General features: G+C 45.7%; 1 protein-coding gene across 1 annotated transcript; it reads left to right on the top strand.

Annotated features, from left to right (window-relative positions):
* The first annotated feature begins 1,841 nt into the window (after positions 1 to 1,841).
* Positions 1,842 to 16,502, top strand: LOC136653211 (vomeronasal type-2 receptor 26-like). Its single transcript, XM_066630119.1, has 7 exons — positions 1,842 to 1,984; positions 6,246 to 6,410; positions 6,734 to 7,025; positions 8,768 to 9,601; positions 13,053 to 13,280; positions 14,553 to 14,679; positions 15,595 to 16,502. The coding sequence occupies exons 1-7, from the start codon at positions 1,842 to 1,844 to the stop codon at positions 16,500 to 16,502; spliced, it is 2,697 nt and encodes an 898-aa protein (XP_066486216.1).
* The last annotated feature ends 419 nt before the right edge of the window (positions 16,503 to 16,921 follow it).

Raw genomic sequence — 16,921 nt, 5'->3', positions numbered from 1 at the left:
AGAAGACCATGTCAAAAAGTTCTAGGGCACAATGACCCGTGTTTATGAATTCTGGAAAGTTTGGAAAGTCCCGAGAAGCCAAAATGCGTCATGGTTGTTATGCACAGTTGTTTTTGTACTGTTATAAAAGTGATCATAAGAGGGGAGGAACAAGGGGGTATGGTCTTGTCCTTGCCAAGTCTGTCCGAGCCTGATAGCGAATAAACCATCTGAAGGAGAGCAAATCTTGACTTTTCATTTCGGCTCCTAATTGCAAAGCAAAGAAATCCAAATTCTTTCTATCACTAGTGGTTGATGGTCTTGGGGAGAGTTGTTTGAGGGCTCACTTGAACCCCCTTAGGGGGCGGGATTTCCGGTAAAGAGGGGCAGGACTTCCGCTGTCAAGATGAAATGAAGTATGTACTATATACTACTTGGTTCTTTAACATACCTCAAGTAATGAATTTTTACCATACAACCATTTCTTACCATACATACCATTTTCTTGGGGGTGGTACTATACTATACAATTTACTATACACTATACTAAACTATACCAGTGGTTCCCAGAGTCCTCCTTGGGAGGAGGAAACCACTTAAGTCTTTGCGGGCACAGGGGGATTGCGGCAATGCGATCCCTAGGATTGTGTTGCAGCCAGTGAAGGGGAGGGCGCTTTCTGGTTCACCTGAAGCCAGCAACAGGCTCAAGGGGAGGTGCAGGCAACCCCACAGATGCCTCCACAAGCAAAAATAATAAACATCCTGATCAGAAACTATTTCTATTTCCAATTCCGAAACCAGAAGTGCATTCTGATCGCAATTTTTATTATTTCTGAGGCTTGGGGAGCCTTGCGGATGTGTCCGTGGGGCTGCCTACACACACCCCCAAGCCCATCACTGGCTTCAAGTAAGCCTTCAGCAGGCTTCAACCTGCTGCAATCAGCACACCATCACCACACTGCTTTCTGGTCCCTCGTGGGCCTATCGGTGTTCTGAAACGCAACAACCGCTGTGCAGTTTCAAGCCCTTCCAGCTCCTCTGCAACAGAGTTCCCAAGTGGCTTTGTGGAAAGAACAAGGAGGTCGGCAACCCATCCACAGGGCTGCACTCACTGGTGTCTGTGCCCTTCGGGGAGTGCTCAGGGATGGCAGCCTGGGAGGCCTCCTGAGCTGAGCCCTGTGGATGCTACTATGGTTCATCAGCCACAGATAGAAAATCGAGCCCTGGACACAAAGAAAGAAAACGTTATTTTTTTCTAGATCTTTTTAAGTCTCATAAACCTACGTGGGTCTGAACAGAGTGTCATTTTAAAAAGTGGGCCCTGGTGCTATCAAGTTTAGGAACCACTGCTTTCATTCATGTGTTACAAGTTGTGCTACGTCCCTGTGTAAGTCCCATAAGGTTGTAAGTCCCTCCTGCTCCCTCAAGATGAGTTCTGAAGGTTTCTGATCAGTATTTTCTGCAGTTTGAACCTTATTACCTTAGGGAAATGTGAACCATATCATTAAGTCAAAGCACTACGATTCAGACACCCCAGAGTCCAGAGTGTTTTTCAGAGACTCTGATCGCTCTTCAGAATCAAGTTGGAAAGTGGATATAAGCTGCATCCTGTATTCAACGTAAGGGGCAGTGTAAATAGATGAGGTTGTCAGGATGATCTGTAAGCAAAAGGGTGGTTTTTGCCAGGCGGGTAACACCAAATGAGAAAAGATCTGCAGGAGGCTCCTGTAAGCTGCCTCACAAAAAGGGCCAATATGATGAAGGGAGATGGCAGCTTCAGTACGTTTGCTCTCCATATTGCAGTGGCATCTGTGTTCCTGCTCTTTCCCATTCACTGCAGAGCACACACTGCCATGTGCAACATGGCAAAGCACCTGCAGTTCTCATCTGAGCATTACCAGGCAGGGGATCTTCTCATTGGTGGGATGGCATCTCAGCTCATCCTGGATATTGCCACTGGAGACTTCAGTCTACTTCCCAGAATACGGCATATGGAACTGCCTGGGTAAGGATATCTTTTTTCCTAAGCTGAAGGACAAGGTCAGGTGATCACATCTTCAAATGGAAAATTATTATGCAGCAGCAATGAACTGGATAAAAGACTGGGCAGAATTGGAAAAATCTAGAGAGTTGAAACTAGAATTACATGATTTGCAGATTGGTCCCCATGCCTTTATGATTTATGATAAAGCTAAATAGCACAGTTACTTTAAACAACATTTGATAAGAAGGGCACTGTTATTTGCTTGGGAACAAATAAGATATAAAGTTTATGGGAAAATCCCAAGATGGGTCAAACCACTAGAAAGGGTTTGATAAGAAGGGCACTGTTATTTGCTTGGGAACAAATAAGATATAAAGTTTATGGGAAAATCCCAAGATGGGTCAAACCACTAGAAATTAATACAAAGCCAATGTGGATACGGGAATCACAAAATAAGAGATATGATGACTTATTAGACGATAAAGCAGATCTTTATTCAAAAGAAGAGTTATTGGAGAAAGGGATTAAATTGGATTGGCTAACAGAATTACAAGTTAAAACAAGATGGATGGAAGTTAAAAAATAAGGAATCTACCCAGTGGAGACAGAATTTGATAAAATATTCTTATCAATGAGGAATACTATATTAAGAAGATGTACCAATGTTTGTTAAACATGAAAATGGAAGATGAGTCAGTAAAAGAGGTGATGATCCTGTGGGCAAAGAATATTGGACATAATATAACAATGAACAATTAGAAACAGATTTGGAAAAGAAATATGAAGATAATCAAAGCAACAACAATGAAAGAGAATATCTATAAAATCTTTTATAGATGGTACCTACCTCCAGACAGGCTTGCAAAAATGTATCCTGGTACATGCAATTATGCACAGTAATTATTTAGGGAATGGATAACATCAAGCATGACCAAGTTAAAAAATGCAACAGAAAATTATCAATGACTTTAAAAAGTTTTACAAAATTAGATGGTGGTGACACAATTTGAGCAATTCACACTTGGGTTGTCCCAGTTCTAAGCTATATTGTTGGCATTATCAATTAGAATTGGAAGCAATAGACCAGGGGTGTCCAAACTTTTTGGCAGGAGGGCTACATCATCTTTCTGACACTGTTGAGTGCCAGGGAAAAAAGAATTAATTTACATTTAAAATTTGAATAAATGTGCACAAATTTACATAGATGGAACTTATATGAATGAATGAAGGTCTCACGATATAAAAGGCCTTGCACAAAGCAAGGCCGGTCCTTCCTTTGCTGTCACTGCTGCTCCACAGACAAGAAACGGCAAGCAGTGGAGGGAACCCTCGATCCACATCTTGTGCTAGATGTCAAACAGTCGACCTTCACAGTGAGAGTAGTCGCATTGGGCCAGCAGGGGCTCCAGCAAGTGGAGAATGAGGGCTCCCACGGATGGATTGAGGGTCTCCAAGGGCCTCAAATGGCCCCCGGGCCAGCGTTTGGGAACTCCAAAAAGACCAAATAGACCAAAAGGACCACCAGATTAGGATGATGCACTACCCCGTACATTCTAATAGAGATGCTTTACCTACCAAAAAAATCAGGTGGAAGAGGTCTTTTACAGGCTAAACACAGCTGAGGAAGAAAAACTAGAACTGAATGATCAAGTAGAGCAAAAAAGCACTGCTGGTTGAAATCTGCCCGCACCCTGCTCCCCGCACCTCCTGCAGATGAAATCCTAGGATTTCATTCTAGCTGCACAGGAGAAGGCAATTGCAACACTGATCCCTAGGATTGCATTGCAGCCAGTGAAGGGGGGGGGGAGGTTTCTGGTTTACTTGAAGCCAGCAACAGGCTCAACGGGAGGTGCAGGCAACCCCACAGATGCCTCCGCAAGCCTCAAAAATAATAAAAATCCTGATCAGAAACCATTTCTGTTTCCAATCACGAAACCAGAAGTGCCTTCCGATCACAATTTTTATTATTTCTGAGGCTTGGGGAGCCTTGCAGATGTGTCCGCGGGGCTCCCTGCCCCCCCCCAGCCCCTTGCTGGCTTCAAGTAAGGCTTCAGCAGGCTTCAACCTGCTGCAGTCAGCACACCTTCACCACACTGCTTTCTGGTCCCTCATGGGCCTATCGGTGTTCTGGAACTCAACCACCGCTGTGCAGTTTCAAGTCCTTCCAGCTCCTCTGGAACAGAGCTCCAAGTGGCTTTGTGGCAAGAACAAGGAGGTCGGCAACCCATCCACAGGGCTGCACTCACTGGTGTCTGTGCCCATCAGGGAGGGATGGCGGCCTAGGAGGCCGCCTGAGCTGAGCCCTGTGGATACCACTGTGGTCCATCAGCCACAGATAGAAAATCGAGCCTTGGACACAAATAAAGATAAATGTTATTTTTTTCTAGATCTTTTTTATAAACCTACGTGGGTCTGAATAGAGTGTCATTTTAAGAAGAGGGCCCTGGTGCTATCAAGTTTGGGAACCACTGCTTTCATCCACGTGTGATGAGTTGTGCTGCCTCCCTGTGTCTGCCACAAGCTTGCATGTCCCTCCTGCTCCCTTAAGATGAGTTCTGAAGATTTCTGCTCAATATTGTTGCCTTTCAACTGCCCAAAGGCAGCGTGAGAATCGTTCCCGGCGTGCAAGTATCCAAACAAACACTCCGAGGGAAGTTGTAGCACAGAACAGCTGTTTATTGCTGGTGCCAAAGCAAGGCAGCAAGGAGGCCAGTTGCCTCAGATCATGTGCAGCGGACAACTGGATGCAACCAGCTTTTTAGACATATTTTAGCATTTATGGCCAACTTGTTACCCTGCACATGCCCAATCTTGTCTGATCTCGGAAGCTAAGCAGGGTCAGGCCTGGTTAGTATTTGGATGGGAGACTGCATAGGAATACCGGATGCTGTAGGCTTATACCATAGTCTTTCGAGACTGAAGGTTGCCAACTATGTGCGGCTAGCAAAGTAAAGAAGACAAGGGTCCAGTAACTTTCCACTTTCACTGCTCAGTTCCCTACCCATGGCCTGCCGCTCCACCCTTTACCATAGTAAGCTGAACTGCACTGGAAAGATAAGGAAACCACAGGCATTCAGACACAGGTTCCCCTTGCTCTGAAGTATTGTTTGTGCAGACTAGCTCCTGTTATCTCTAGGACAAAGACACTAAGTCACTGGGTGAGGGTGGCTTACAACTTTTAGCCTACAACATCTACAAGCCCAAATGCAGGGACAATGAGCTGATGTTAAGATGGCGTTACTTTGGTTGTGTAGAACTCTTAGCACAGGCACAAATATTTTCTACAGTTTGAACCTTATTACCTTAGGGAAATGTGAACCATATCAATAAGTCAAAGCACTACAATTCAGACCCCCCCAGAGTCCAGAGTATTTTTCAGAGACTCTGATCGCTCTTCAGAATCAAGTTGGAAAGTGGATATAAGCTGCATCCTGTATTGAACATAAGGGGCAGTGTAAATAGATGAGGTTGTCAGGCTGATCTGTAAGCTTTTTTTTTATCTTCATTAGATGAGCAACTGGCAGGCAGGGCCTCTGCAAGGAATTTTATCAGGCACTACAAAGTTTCTTTTGGGCCCCTTTCCAACCAGGGAGGAGGAGTAATAGAGTCTAGGGGTGGCGATGGGGGTGGGCAGAACAGGGGCAAAACAGGCAGGGGGAAAGTGGCGACAGCCAGAATAGTCTTTTGAGTCTACCAGTCTTCCCAATGCAGAGCTCAGGGCTACCTGCTTGCCCAGGTTGGTAGCTAGATACGGAAAACCAAACACCCTCCTAAGGCTCTCCAAACTCTTTCAAATATAGAAATTCAATGCAGGAGATGGTTATCATTGTATTGAGGCTCACACTAGAATGGAGAGTCTCCTGTGTACACCAACTTCTGCAGCAGATGCAGGGATACAGCTCTGTCGCTGAGCTCCTCTACACTCCTTCATGGTTAATAGATTCACAAGTCAAAGAGCTAATGATGTGACACTGGTCAGTTCCCTCCCAGATGTGACACTGTTAAGGAATGTATGCATTCCTGGGCCTGGTGTGCGTGGCTTGTGGCAGCGGTTACTGCCATATGCCCACAGTAATGCTCCCAGCATCCCGCGTGGGCAGTGAGTCTGGGTGAGATTGGAAAGTGGAAGGTCCCAGGACAATTCTGGGCCCCCTCTTTTGACTCCTGCTGGACGCTGCCTCACAGAAAGGGACAATATGATAAAGGGAGATTGCAGCTTCAGTACGTTTGCTCTCAGTCTTGCGGTGGCATTTGTGTTCCTGCTCTTTCACATTCACTGCAGAGCACACATTGCCATGTGCCACATGGGCAATCACTTGCAGTGCCCACCTGAGCATTACCAGGCAGGGGATCTTCTCATTGGTGGGATGGCATCTCAGCTCATCCTGGATATTAACCCTGGAGACTTCAGTGAACTTCCCAGAATACGGCGTATGGAACTGCCTGGGTAAGGATATCTTTTTTCCTAAGCTGAACGACAAGATCAACTGATTAGACCTACAGACAGAAAATGTCCATGGACCTCCAATATTTATTTATTTATTTATTTATTTATTTATTTATTTATTTATTTATTTCTATTTTGGTGTTTATGTAACACCTTTCATGGGCAGGCTAATCTAAACTACAATTTTCAATGGATTTTTACAACTCTATTCTGTGAACCACAGAATACTCAGTCACCAGGTGTTGCCTACACAGTGAGGCTTTGGCTTCCCTTCTCACCTCGCACACTATGATGATCTAAATGCATGTACTTTCCCTTTGCAGTGTAATACCAAGAAATTACCAGGCTGTCCTGTCCTTGCTATATGCTGTCAAAGAGATCAATGAGAACCCCACCATTTTGCCAAATATCAGCTTGGGGCTCCATGTTGAAAATGGCTTTTTTGATGCAAGGATGATTTATCAGAATACCCTGAAACTTCTGTCTGATGAGGAAAATGTCATCCCCAATTACAAGTGTGGCATCCGTAAAAATCTAATAGCTGTCATTGGGGGATCTGACACAAGAAGTTCCCTCTTGATGGACACCATCTTAAGTATCTACAGGATTCCACAGGTAAGATCCCAGGAACTTTGGTGTGAAGGGAATTGTATTGTTTGCAAAAGTTCCAATGAAGCATGACTGCAGCATATTCTTGACGCTCTTTATAGTCAGTTTGGGCTATCTTAGTATAGGCACTGACCAGATGGTCGTCAGCGCCATCCTTCCTTTTACAAATCTGGCATTTGCTGTAGTCATTCATCTTCTGAAACTTTGCTTTGATATTATTTGTTGCAAGTGCCTACTCCTGTGCAGCTAGGATGAAATCATCCTTTCTTTCTTCATTTTGCAGCCATTTCCAAGGGTTTCATCAATTTTATTATTGACATCTTGAAATATTGCCCATGAAGTGGTTTTTCTTTCCAGTTTTCTAGGCAGGTTTGAACCTCAGCCTTTTTTTTTTTTTTTTTTTTTGGTCTTCTTTACTTTCTGTCACTTTCAATAGGTTACCTTTGGAGATTTCAACCAGTAGTCCTTTTTTGCTCTACTTGATCATCTGGTTCTAGTTTTTCTTCCTCAATTTTTATAAGGTCTATTTAGCTTGTAAAAGACCTCTCCCACCTGATTTTTTGGGAAGGTAAAGCATCACTTCTAGGTTGTAGGGAGTGGTGCATTGTCCTAATCTGCTGATCCTTTTGGTCTATTGCTTCCAATTGTGCCTGATTTCAATCAATAATGCCAGCAGTATAGCCTAGAACTGGGACAACCCAAGTGTTAATTGCTCTAATTATATCACCACCGTATATAATTAAATGAATAAAAGACTGAGGGCCCAATCCTGACCAATGTGTGCTGACTTACTGGAGCAAACTGAGGGCCCAATCCTGACCAGTGTGTGCTGACTTACTGCAGCAAACTAAAGGCCCAATCCTCACCAGTTTATGCCAACTTACTGCCAATGCACACTGTCGCAAACATGCTGTAAGAGCTCTATCGCTCGATCGTTGCGGAGAGGAAAGTAGGGGCATGGGGGAGGGGGGAGGAGGTGTCCTGGGGAGGGCTGAGGCAGAGGAAGTGTGTGGTGAGGGTGGGTGGAGGTGTTATGGGGGAGGTGGGGAGAGGGCGGGGAGGAGGGAGCTGGGAAAGAGGGAGGCGAGACCTTGCTCCACTGGATTCAGAGCCTCCATGTTGGGCTCACCTCCCTACACGGAGGCTCTTAATTCACCACCAACGTTTTGGTTGGCGGTGAAGCAAGTAGCCCCATTGCAGGGCTTCTCTCTGTACCTGGGGGAAGGGGACGAAAGTCCAAGGAGGATGGAACAGCAGCCATTTTGGGCGCCGCTACAGCCCCACGCAGCTCAGGATCGGGGTATGAGGCATTACATGCTGATTTCAGATCTTTAAAGCAAATGGTTACACTTTATCATGTGTTTATCTCTAAACAATCTTAGGTTATCTAGCACAGTGGTTCTCAACCTCTGAGGGACTTTTACTTCCTCAATAAGTCTTTGTGGGGGAGGGGTGCATCAGCGATTTGTTCTCCAGGATTGCATCTCCAAGGGGTGAGAGGGGGGTGCTTGTGACTTACTCTATGAAGCCATGGCTGCAGCAGGCTGAAGGAGGTGCGGGGAGCCCTGCGCAGCCCACCGCAGCACTCCCCCAGGCTTGATGTGCTCGGAAATAGCAGGACAAAGCGCTTCCTGCAAATGGAAGTGCCTTGCGCCCACCTTCTTCAAACGTTCCAAGCCATCATACAGGCAGATGTTCATGGACCCATAATATCCTTAACAGATGTTTAAAATGTGCTTTATTTAAAGGTTGCTTTTGGCACATTTACTACATGGAAACGTGGTGGGACCCAGACCTCTACCTTTTACAACATGAATCACAGTGCTCAATACCACTATAACGAGATTGTTCAATTACTCCTGCATTTCCAATGGAACTGGGTTGGGGTCATTGGGTCCGAATCTGAAATAGGACAGACATTCACAGAGACACTGACAGCAAAGCTTTCCCAGCATGGCATCTGTATCGCCTTCACAAAAACAGTGCCAGGCAGTGAATCTCTTTTGATCTTTTTCAGGTATGAAGGTATGTGGGATATAATCTCTTCTCTAACAAACACCAAAGCAACTGTCTGCATCATATATGCAGATATACAGACCATGGGTACATTCCATACATTCCTACTTGTGGAAACCATCTCTATTGGCAAGGTGTGGATCATGACAGCCCACTGGGATTCTTCATCACAGTTAATAATCGAGGCTTCGAGTAAAAAAAACTTCCATGGTTCCTTATCTTTTGCAGTCCATTCTGCAGAAATGCCGGAGTTCCAGAAGGTCCTCCAGAGGCTACATTCAGAGTGGGAAAAAGAACGGTTCTCAATGACAGGCTTGTTAAAATGGGTCTCCAACTGTTCTTTGCCAAACTTCAAGGAGGGTCAAGAAAACAATGAAAGCTGCTCTGAGTCAAAGCTGGAGAATATTCCTGTGACACTGGTGGATATGAGCACAACCCATCAAAGCTACAGCATCTACAGTGCTGCCTATGCCATTGCACATGCTTTACATGCAATGCACATGTCCAGAACCAGGCCAAAGGTGAATGGAGACAAACTGGGACCTCCAACTCCTCAACCTTGGGAGGTACGTTTTCCATCTACACAGCTACGGCACTCTTTTGCTGTTTTATTTTATTTTTAAACACATTCACCCCTTTGAATAAAGATGCACAAAGAGTCTTACAACGTTGAAAACCAGTATTGTTTAATTGTTTATTTTGATTTGAAAAATTTATATCCTGCTTTTTCCATGCTGTAGCAAATACCCAAGATAGCTTACAAAGCTCCATTGTTAAAGTGCCACATAAGCAGCAATATGTAAACTCATGTAAACACAGAGAGATGGGGGGGGGGAGAGAGAGAGAGAGAGCCATTAGGAGAGGGGGAACTTTTTGATCCAAAAGAAGCAGTCAAGCCACTGCAGTGTTACAAAGGCACAGAGAGCAGACCTTAACCCAGCAATTTTCAACCAGTACGCTGGGGCAAACTGGTGTGCTGTAAATAGTCCTCAAGTGTGCCTTGGGAGTTTAAGGGAGGATCATTTATTAGCAGGGCTATAAGGGGATGTGAGCCCCCCACCGGCAATGTGGTGTGCCTTGTCAATTACCCAAAAAAGTGATGGTTGCCTTGACAATTTTAGTGCCTTGTCAGTGTGGCATGAGATGAGGAATGTTGAAAATAGGTGCATTAACCCATCAACCAATTGCTGGACGCAACAGGGAAGACTTGTCCACAAGCCACCATCCCTCTAACTTTGGATAGAAGAAGAGCCCCCCAGATGACCTAAGAGGGTGACCCGGATTATGTGGGAGAAGGTGGAGAGACTGGTATCTCATGCTGTTGAGAGCGTGATATAATTGTCCATGCAGGCTCTCCTGCAAAATTGGCCGTCTTGCTGGTGACTTCATGGACTAAGTTTCATGTTCCTATACCTGTGAATGGGATTGCATAAACAGCAATCAAAATAAACCCACTGCTATCATATGCATTAAAACACAATAATGATATAATAAACATGAACAGTCCAAACAATAAAATCCACTGCCTCAAAGTCTAGAAGATGAAATGAATCCATTTCTATAGGACAAAAGTCTAAATTGTGTTGCATGTACAGAGTCTTATCTGCAAAGTGCATACTTAATTCAGCGCAGGGAGCAACTGAGGGCCCAACCTTATCCAACTTTCCAGCACCACTGCAACTGCAATACAGCCCTGAGGTAAGGGAACAAATATTCCAATACCTTGAGGAGGCCTCTGTGACTGGCTCCCCACCACAGGTTGCAGGGCATGCCCCATTGGCATGGCTGCCCTGGCACAGGAATATTGGATGGGTTTGGGCCCTCAGTTGTCACACTTAGCCATGTTCACATTGGGAAACCAAAGAAAGTAGAGCCTGGACAACATGTTGGATTTTGAGCCCAACACAGGAGCCTCTGCCAGTTCGACCCCTCCTACACCTGTCCCTTTTCTGCCTTCTCTCTGTCCTCCCTCTGCCCAGGAATGCCCTCCTGATACCTAAGAACATAAGAACATAAGAACAGCCCCACTGGATCAGGCCATAGGCCCATCTAGTCCAGCTTCCTGTATCTCACAGCAGCCTACCAAATGCCCCAGGGAGCACACCAGATAACAAGAGACCTCATCCTGGTGCCCTCCCTTGCATCTGGCATTCTGACATAACTCATTTCTAAAATCAGGAGGTTGCGCATACACATCATGGCTTGTACCCCATAATGGATTTTTCCTCCAGAAACTTGTCCAATCCCCTTTTAAAGGCGTCTAGTTTAGACGCCAGCACCACATCCTGTGGCAAGGAGTTCCACAGACCGACCACACGCTGAGTAAAGAAATATTTTCTTTTGTCTGTCCTAACCCGCCCAACACTCAATTTTAGTGGATGTCCCCTGGTTCTGGTATTATGGGAGAGTGTAAAGAGCATCTCCCTATCCACTCTGTCCATCCCCTGCATAATTTTGTATGTCTCAATCATGTCCCCCCTCATGCGTCTCTTTTCTAGGCTGAAGAGGCCCAAACACCGTAGCCTTTCCTCATAAGGAAGGTGCCCCAGCCCCGTAATCATCTTAGTCGCTCTCTTTTGCACCTTTTCCATTTCCACTATGTCTTTTTTGAGATGCGGCGACCAGAACTGGACACAATACTCCAGGTGTGGCCTTACCATCGATTTGTACAACGGCATTATAATACTAGCCGTTTTGTTCTCAATACCCTTCCTAATGATCCCAAGCATAGAATTGGCCTTCTTCACTGCCGCCTCACATTGGGTCGACACTTTCATCGACCTGTCCACCACCACCCCAAGATCTCTCTCCTGATCTGTCACAGACAGCTCAGAACCCATCAGCCTATATCTAAAGTTCTGATTTTTTGCCCCAATGTGCATGACTTTACACTTACTGACACTGAAGCGCATCTGCCATTTTGCTGCCCATTCTGCCAGTCTGGAGAGATCCTTCTGGAGCTCCTCACAATCACTTCTGGTCTTCACCACTCGGAAAAGTTTGGTGTCGTCTGCAAACTTAGCCACTTCACTGCTCAACTTTGCCTCCAGGTCATTTATGAAGAGGTTGAAAAGCACCGGTCCCAGGACAGATCCTTGGGGCACACCGCTTTTCACCTCTCTCCATTGTGAAAATTGCCCATTGACACCCACTCTCTGCCTCCTGGCCTCCAACCAGTTCTCAATCCAGGAGAGGACCTGTCCTCTAATTCCCTGACTGTGGAGTTTTTTCAGTAGTCTTTGGTGAGGGACCGTGTCAAACGCCTTCTGAAAGTCCAGATATATAATGTCCACGGGTTCTCCCACATCCACATGCCTGTTGACCTTTTCAAAGAATTCTATAAGGTTCGTGAGGCAAGACTTACCCTTACAGAAGCCATGCTGACTCTCCCTCAGCAAGGCCTGTTCATCTATGTGTTTTGAGAACTTACCTTCCCCATGATCCCACATCTCTCAGTGCATACCTGTGCCAGCAGCTGGAGCTCCCATTGTGACACTGAGGGAGTAGCACACTCCTCCCGGCTTACTGTCTGAGAGGCACAAATGTGCTTGGTGGCATATTTGTGACACCCACACGGGTGCTGCAGGTGCAGGGCTGGCAGTGGGGCAGCAGAGGATCAGGTTACCCATGACGGTCAAGAAATATTCTTTCTTTGCTGCCATCCCCAATTCAGTGTAGGCTTTGGAGCATATCAGGGTGAGAGGGACAAGAAAAAAGGGCCTCCTTCCTTCCTACAATGTAATGAAGTTGCTTCTTCCAAACCTCAATCCACCTTCCTTGGTTTTCATGCACTTGAGCCAGTAAAATGGCTTGGGCAGGACTGATCACCCATCACAGGAGTGGAGGCCTAACTCACCTAGGCAAGGCAATAAATGGAGACCGATGGGACAACCTTCCATTGGGATGCAGCACAAACTCAAGCTGCATGGCTCCACTGGTGGGGGGGGGAGGAGTTCAATAGGATTTGCTGTCAATCTCATTGCTTTTTTTAAAAAAAGTATCATTCTTCCTCTTCAGCTTCACCCTTTCCTGAAGATGTCATTTAATAAGAGTGTGGGAGAGAAGGTTTCTTTGGATCAGGAGGGCAAATTTGCAGCTGGACTTGATCTTATCAACTGGGTTGTTTTTCCAAACCAATCCTTCTTGGGAGTGAAAGTAGGAAGAGTGGATCCTCAGACTTTGTTGGGCAAGGAGTTGACCATTAACGTGGACAGTATCAAATGGCACAGCTGCTTTGACCAGGAGGTAGGTAAATGAAGCTCTTTCAGGACAAAGTTAAGTGGAAAATGTTTCCTAATATTAATAAAGTCTCTTAAAACAAAAACATTTTTACTGTGAAAAGGGTCTCCTCCATACTGGTAAAATGTCATTTGTACATTGATAATCTTTCTCTGTTTCACCATGCAAGTTGAACTGTATCCTAAACTGCGTTCCTGTTCCAGTGCTTTCAAAATATAAAACAACTATTAAGGAGAGGGTTCCCATCCACTCTGTGCTGAATTCACAAGACACAATTCTTTTTCCTGAAATGTAGGGCTTGTTTTCTATCAAATAGGATAAACACAAATTATATTTTCAATGATCTTTGCTGCATGGGTAACAGCCTATCCTCCATACCTACTTTACCCAGGCTTCGCGTACTGGAGAGGACACTGTTCCAGAGCCACCATTCAGAGCGCGATACCATAGTCTTCCGAGACTAAAGGATGCCAACATGTCTTTGTTACATGGAAAACAAAATCTGAACATAGCAACATGAATGAAAAAGTGATTGATTGTATCCCATGAATTCCTGTAATGACAAAGTTCCATTGAATAACGAGACTTAAGCTATCCTCATCTTCTTTACCTCACTGACATTCACGATGCTTCATCAGGAATGTGCTGAGGATACAATATTTCTTTCAAGGTTTGTAAAAAAAAAAATTGACAAAGGATTTTCAGTTCCCAGAGGTCTCCTCTTGGTCATTTGTTGCCTTGCCCAGGGATTAGCCTCAACTGCCCAAATGGGCCTACTTGAGCAAACACTCGCTGCTGAAAGAAGTCTCAGTGGACTCTGGTAGAGGATCAAGGACAGGATGATAGGATATCAGTGACAGTTATGCCACCAATATCAGCCACTTCTTGGCCCTGATCCACACACACACCCCCCGTCACATCCTGGTCTCCAACATATTCCTTCCCCTCCCTCTCCCATTCAACCAACTCTCTTGCCTCCTGCTTCACTAGTGCTGACTTCTTGGAGCCCCTGGAGTGTGGCTGCTGCTGCAAGTTGTGGCCCAGCCATACTGAATGGCATGTTACATTTGGTGACAGCCACAAAGGGCACTGTGTTGCAAGTATACTCGTTCCAGCAGCACAAGGCCCCATTCGAATGTAATGAAGTGGTCATTATATTTCTTCATCATACGTGACCTACATATGTGCTGCTCCCTCTCCCAGGTGTATGATAACATTATAAGACTGGAACAGCCTTCTCCCCTTCTGTTTTGTTTTTGTTTTCTTTTGTGTGCACAGGTGCCTCCTTCCTCATTATGCAGTGACCACTGTCAGCCAGGCCACAGCAAGCAAAAGAAAGAAGGGATGCCATTTTGTTGCTATGATTGTCCTCCGTGTCCAGAAGGGAAGATTTCTAACCAAAAAGGTGTGCAGTATAGAGAACAATCTCCTAACTCAACCGGGGAAGAAATTCCTGCTGCTCCTCAGCGTCTGGACCAATCTAACCATTGAGTACCTGAGATCAAGGGTGGGCACATGTTCAATTTTAGGTGTCCTGGACCTTTAACAATTGTGTAGAAGAGGGAATTTCAAACTGCACCTGCTGAAATTCTCTCTTCTACACAATGGTTGAAGGTCCAGGACCCCTAAAGTTGAACGTTTGCTCACCCCTGCCCTGAATAATGACAGAGAGAAACTGGGAGGGGGAAAAATTTCTCTCCAAATTCACTGCTCTTGTTTTGGAAATAGTCGGTCAGTTTGCAAAATATTAGGTCTCAGAACCCAATCCTATTGCACTGTGACAACTCAAATTCAGGCAGTACAGGGCCATTTATGGTGGCACCAAAGCCAGATCACGGTTGCACACTGTTGAGTCCCTGCCACAAATGGGTAACAGAAAGGCATGCACATTAGTGGCTCTACCTATGTTGGTGGCATACATCTGAGAGGAAAGGGAAAAGGACAATTGAAAAGGAGGAGACAGGATCCAGCATGAGCCGCCTCTACCAGTTCCACCACCACACTGCCCCAGTTCCTCCCTCATCCCTCCCCAGAAACAGTATTGTTCTCCCACTCTCTCCCCCATTCCTCCCAACACCAACCCCCACCGGCAGGAGTGTCCACCAGTGACTTTGCTGGCAGCCTTTGAGTTCCTGCTGGCAGTGCCAGATTGCACAACATCTGCCAGGATCCCAACAGTTCTGGATGCCAGTGGACCCCAATGACTGGAATTGGCTGCCTGTCTATAAGGGCTCATTTCTTTTGATAGAGGATACTCTGCAGCAGAGGAGCAATTATTGTATATCTGAGAAACTCAAACAGCCTCTTTTCCTTCTTTCAGACTTGGAAAGCTGTTTCCAGTGCCAAGAAGATCAATATCCAAATAGGGACAAAGATCAATGCCTTCCCAAGGGTCTAAACTTCCTGTCTTACGAAGAGCCTTTGGGGATCACCATGGCTGTCTTGGCACTGTCTCTTTCTCTGGCCACAGTTATGGTGCTAGGAATCTTCATCCAGCACCAGAACACTCCCATCGTCAAAGCCAACAATCGGGATCTCACCTATTCTCTACTCGTCTCCCTCTTGGTCTGCTTCCTCTGCTGCTTTCTATTCATTGGCCAGCCTCAGCCGATCACCTGCTGCCTACGACAACCTGCTTTTGCAGTTACCTTCTCCCTGGTGGTTTCTTCTGTACTGGCCAAAACCATCACAGTGGTTCTTGCTTTCATGGCTACCAGGCCAGGATCCAGAATGAGACTGTGGCTGGGGAAGAGACTCACACTCTCTGTTGTCCTCTCTTGTTCCATCATTCAAATAACTCTGTGCACGGTGTGGCTCTGCACAAGTCCTCCCTTCCCTGCTTTGGACCTGCATTCTCTGGCAGAAGACACTGTGCTGGAATGCAATGAAGGCTCATCTGTCCTCTTTTCTTGTGTTCTGGGCTTCCTGGGCATCATGGCTCTCGTCAGCTTCATTGTGGCTTTCTTTGCTCGGAAGCTGCCCAGCAGGTTCAACGAAGCCAAGTTCATCACCTTCAGCATGCTGGTTTTTTGCACTGTTTGGGTATCTTTTGTTCCAGCTTACCTGAGCACCAAAGGAAAGTACATGGTCGCCGTGGAGATCTTCTCCATCTTGGCGTCTGGTGCTGGTTTGCTTGGTTGTGTCTTTGCCCCCAAATGTTATATAATTCTGCTAAGACCAGAATTAAACAGGAAAGAGCATCTCACACAAGTTAAGCTGACAGAATAGGATTCTTAGGGTGCAATCCTATCCAATTTTCCAGTGCTGGTGCAGCTGTGCCAATGGTCCGTGCACTGCAGCCTGTGGTGAGGAGACAGTCACAGAGGCCTCCTCAAGGCATGGGAACATTTGTTCCCTTACCCCAGGGCTGCACTGCAGCTGCACCGGTGCTGGAAATTTGGATAGGATTGGGCCCTTAGTCTTTTCCTTGGTTTTTAAATGCTGAAGCCAATTTCAAAAGTAGTTGTAGTGGTAGCAGTAGTACTTCCTTTTCTATCTTGCACTTCCTCCAAGTAACTACTCTTTTAGCCAAACAATACATATGTTAATAAATGTGTCAGGGCTCTTAAAAATGGACTCCTGCTTCAGAAACCATGAATATGGTGAGTTCATGCATGGTCCTGACTTCTACACCACATAAGCAAGGA

This window comes from Tiliqua scincoides, chromosome 5 (assembly GCF_035046505.1).
Source record: "Tiliqua scincoides isolate rTilSci1 chromosome 5, rTilSci1.hap2, whole genome shotgun sequence".
Lineage (NCBI taxonomy): Eukaryota > Metazoa > Chordata > Lepidosauria > Squamata > Scincidae > Tiliqua > Tiliqua scincoides.
The sequence above is the reverse complement of the archived record's forward strand: the minus strand, read 5'-3'. Positions and strand labels throughout refer to the sequence as shown.

What these genes read in the sequence shown, in the direction of transcription:
- LOC136653211 (XM_066630119.1), top strand. Translation starts at nt 1,842, where the DNA reads ATGGCAAAGCACCTGCAGTTCTCATCTGAGCATTACCAGGCAGGGGAT. An exon ending in CGGCATATGGAACTGCCTGG is followed by an intron (nt 1,985 to 6,245) that starts GTAAGGATATCT and finishes CATTCACTGCAG; the next exon opens with AGCACACATTGCCATGTGCC. An exon ending in CAACTCCTCAACCTTGGGAG is followed by an intron (nt 9,602 to 13,052) that starts GTACGTTTTCCA and finishes CTTCCTCTTCAG; the next exon opens with CTTCACCCTTTCCTGAAGAT.